This window comes from Myotis davidii, unplaced genomic scaffold (assembly GCF_000327345.1).
Source record: "Myotis davidii unplaced genomic scaffold, ASM32734v1 scaffold796, whole genome shotgun sequence".
Classification (NCBI taxonomy): domain Eukaryota; kingdom Metazoa; phylum Chordata; class Mammalia; order Chiroptera; family Vespertilionidae; genus Myotis; species Myotis davidii.
In genome coordinates this window covers 313014-317027 of record NW_006287809.1, presented here as the reverse complement: position 1 = coordinate 317027, position 4014 = coordinate 313014, and the positions used below count along the sequence as shown (strand labels likewise).

At 50.8% G+C, this 4014-nt stretch overlaps 1 protein-coding gene across 1 annotated transcript in view; it reads left to right on the top strand.

The window, feature by feature from the left end:
• LOC102758451 (very-long-chain 3-oxoacyl-CoA reductase-like) overlaps positions 1 to 4014 on the top strand; it is a gene marked incomplete at its 5' end in the record, with an annotated part of 12813 nt that overhangs the window by 7569 nt on the left and 1230 nt on the right. Inside the window, 4 exons of the mRNA XM_006759550.2 lie at positions 2879 to 2923; positions 3113 to 3147; positions 3334 to 3415; positions 3790 to 3855. Coding sequence (XP_006759613.2) covers positions 2879 to 2923; positions 3113 to 3147; positions 3334 to 3415; positions 3790 to 3855 — 228 coding nt within the window. The remainder of the gene's footprint in view (positions 1 to 2878; positions 2924 to 3112; positions 3148 to 3333; positions 3416 to 3789; positions 3856 to 4014) is intronic.

The window sequence follows — 4014 nt, the reverse complement described above, 5'->3', positions numbered from 1 at the left end:
AGGTGCTGAGAGACATTGATTTGTGATTCCAATGAACCCATTCAACTCAAACCCATGTTGTTCAAGGGTCAACATGGGTTTGAGTCCAAAACCTCAAATCAACAATACAATTATTTGTATTAAATATACAGCATTCAGTGAAATATAAGAGGAATATTAGAAGAAAAATCATGACCATAAACCAAAGAAATGATAAGGCAAACAGATGCACGTGTGACCAAGATTGAACCTGCAATCCAGGTATGTGCCCTTGACTGGGAATCAACCCGGAATCCCTTTGGTCCGCGGGCCAACACTCAAGCCACCGCGCATAACTGTCCAGGCTATCTATCCATCTATTAAAAATGCGAACGCCCAGTGGGAATGGGAGCCATATTGGCAGGCATTCTACAACAGAGGAAACCCAAATGGCCAATAAATATGAGCACTTATTCGACCTCATTCTCATTAGAGAATCGCAAATTCAAACAAGAATGAGGTACAACTGCACAGCCACTACAATGGTTAACCCTAAAAGTGTTGGCAATACCAAGCGTTGTCAGGATGTGGCACAACTAGAATTCTTAAACTCTGCTAGCGGGCATATCAATTTGGACAATTTTGGGGAAGCTGTTTGGCAGTACCTCTTAAGGTTGGAAATATGCATGCTCTCTCCTCCCTCCACGTCGCTCCTGGCTGCATGAGCCCACATGTGCTCCAAAGACACGTTCAGGAGTGTCTCTAGATAAATGATCTGTGACAGCCCCGAACGCGACACAACCTGAATGTCAATCGGCTGACATTTGATTAGATCAATAGAGCATGCCATATTCACACACTATAAAGTTATAACAGTGAACATGGACAAACTTCTGCTTTCACACAACATGGATGAATCTTATAGACATACTGTTTAGCGGACGGAGACAGGGATAAAAGAGTATATAGAGTAGATGGTCCCACTTGTGTGAAGTTCCGAGCCTCAGGAGAGCATTCTAGAGCATTTTATAGGTCAGCGTGGTGTTGAGTGGGAAGGCGGCGAGGCCATGGCTGCCAGAGGGGAATAATCTGGGCAACTCTCAATACTTTATTTCTTTATATAGATTTGTGCACTTGGTGTGTGTATGGTATCCTATGTAATAATAGGCCAGAGAGCATAACGGTGTTATGACCATAACCACCATTAGACCAGAACCACCACAGCCCCTTGCTGGGCTGGCTCCGCCCCCAAGCAAGCAGTTAGGGATGATCAGGCAGGCAGGCAGAGTGGTTAGGGGTGATCATGTAGACAGACCAGCAGTTAGGGGTGGTCAGGTAGGCAGGCAGAGGCGGTTAGGGGTGATCAGGCAGACAGGCAGGTGAGCAGTTAGGAGCCAGCAGTCCCGGATTGCTAGAGGGATGTCCAACTGCCGGTTTGGACATTCCCGAGGGGGCCCAGATTGGAGAGGGTGCAGGCTAGGCTGAGGGACACACACCCCCGTGCATGAATTTTGTGCACTGGGCCTCTAGTCTATATATATAACAGCCTAAGCAACTGTCCAACTATTCCACCATTCGACTGGTAGCTATGATGTGCACTGACCACCAGGGGCAGACACTCCAACCAGCAGGTTAGCTTGCTGCTGGGGACTGGCAAATCAGGACTGGGTGAGACCAGGCCAGACATGCCCTGGAGCCCTCCCTCTGTCCCTCCCTGGCCCCGATTATACACCAGTGGGGTCCCAAATTGCAAGAGGGTGCAGGCCAGGCCAAGGGACCCCACCGGTGCATGAATCAGTGCACTGGAACCTCTAGTACTTCTATAAAATGTTATGGGTCACCCTGGCCAGTGTGGCTCACTTGGGTGAGCATCACCTAGTGCACATGAATGGGTTTGGGGCTCGAGTTGCGGGCTTGATCCCCAGTAGGAGGGGTGCATGAGGCAGCCAATTGATGTTTTGCTCCCTCTCACTTTCTCTAAAAATTTAAAGGATGAGTCAAAGGGTGCGTGTGTGTGTGTGTGTGTGTGTGTGTATCTCATACTTAGAAAAAAAGGTTTATGGCTCAAAAAAAATCCAGAGGGAGAAATTTATTAAATGAAGGTGAAAATCTCCCCTTTCCCTCCTCCCTCAAAGTAATTCCCCAATTGAAAATGTGGTAGGTATTTTCTCTGTACATATGAAAGCATGTACGTGTCTTTTCCATCAGATGTCAGGCAGCCTACTGTCCCAGGCTGTATGCACCTTTTACAAGTAGCCATGTATCTTGGGGATTATTCTAATCGGAAGAAAGCGCTGCCCCCATTCTTTTTACTTGCTGCACAGTGATGCATCCATGGGCTACACTGTATTTATTTATTTTTATTTACTTATTTTTTTAAAAAAATATTTTAATATACTTTTTTTTTTACTGATTTCAGAGAGGAAGGGAGACGGAGAGAGAGATAGAAATATCAATGATGAGAGAGAATCAATGGTCTGCCTCCTGCACACCCCCTACTGGGGACAGAGCCCACAACCTGGGCATATGCCCTTGATTGGAATTGAACCCAGGACCCTTCAGTCTGCAAGCCCATGCTTTCTACTCACTGAGCCAAACCAGCTAGGGCTACACTGTATTTATTTAGTCCTTCCTCCTGTGATGAGCATTCGGGAGGTTTTCTATTATGTGTGACTACCGATAGTGTTGCAAACAATATCTTTCTATTGAATTCATTCCCCACATGTGTGAGTACCTTGGAAAGGAATGAATGTCCAGACGTGGAGTTGATGAGTCAAAGGTTATGCACATTATAAATTCTAAAAAAAAGAAAAAGAAAAAAGTGTTCATCTTAAAAGAAAAGTAAGCTAGGAAATAAGAAAAGGTGGGGGTCGAGGCAGGGTTGGTGGAGGGACGGACTATAGTTCTGTTTCTTCCCCAGAGACTCTCTGATGTCATAAACTGCAACATCATGTCTGTGGCCCAGGTAAGCCTGGGCGAGGAGGAGTTCAGTCCACGGTCAGCCCACTCGGGGTGGTCCCCCTACTGCCTGCCCATGGAGAAGGCGCTAGGGGAACACTCCCCAGGAGAAGCTGGGGGGGATGGGAGTGAACTTGAGGGGGAGGGGGCAGGTGAAAGGACTGGAAAACGGGGCCCTTCCCACTCTTCTCTGCAGATGACCGCCATCGTCCTGCCCCAGATGGTCTCCAGGTAAGAGGCAGGCCTTTCCTCTTCCGCTCTGGCGCCTCCCCCACCCCACCTCCGGGCTTCCCCCTTCCCCTGCTGACCCAGCCGCGTGTCCAGCTCGCCCCTGTCCCCCTGACATTTCTCGGATTCGGACATGGCTCAGGGGTGGAGGTGGGGGAATCACCTTTCAAGGAATGCTTCCTCCTCCAGGCGCAAAGGCATCATCATTAACATCTCCTCATTTATCGACAAGAAGCCCTGTCCACTTTTATCGGCGTACGCCGCTTCCAAGGTACCCAGGCCCCACAGGCCGCGGAGGGCTGCCCTGCCATAGCCTGAATGCGTGCGCGCGCGCGTGTGAGAGACACCTGGGCACAGCCCAGCAGGGACTGTTTGTTTGTTTGTTTGTTTTTAAGAGAAACGGAGGCTCGGGGAAGAGAGAACAGGAGGTGGGAGTGAGATCGGGGACTGGCGGGTGGAGCAGAGGGTGGGTGTAGGGGAATACCGGGAGGGCGTGGAACCCCGAAGCATTCGGGGGTGGGTAAGGTGAGGACTTGGGGCGGGAGATCGGGGGCTTTTCTGGTCGGTGCTGGGGCAAGGCTGGGCTGGAGGAGTCTGCACAGCGAGGCTCACGGGCCTGGGGTCCTCCCTCTCCTTCCTCCACAGGCCTTTGTGCGGAGCTTCTCAGAGGCAGTGGGCGCGGAGTACTGCTCCCAGGGAGTCATCGTGCAGGTGCCTGACTCCTAAGGGACGTGACCGTGACCGAGTGGCAGCTCCGGAGGCGAGGGGCTCGGGAGCGGGGAGGAGCTCAGAGACAGTGGAGGAGACTCCGAAGGACTGTAGTGGAGCAGCCTCCCCCGCGGAGAGGGCTGGCAGGGGGCGGGGCCTGGA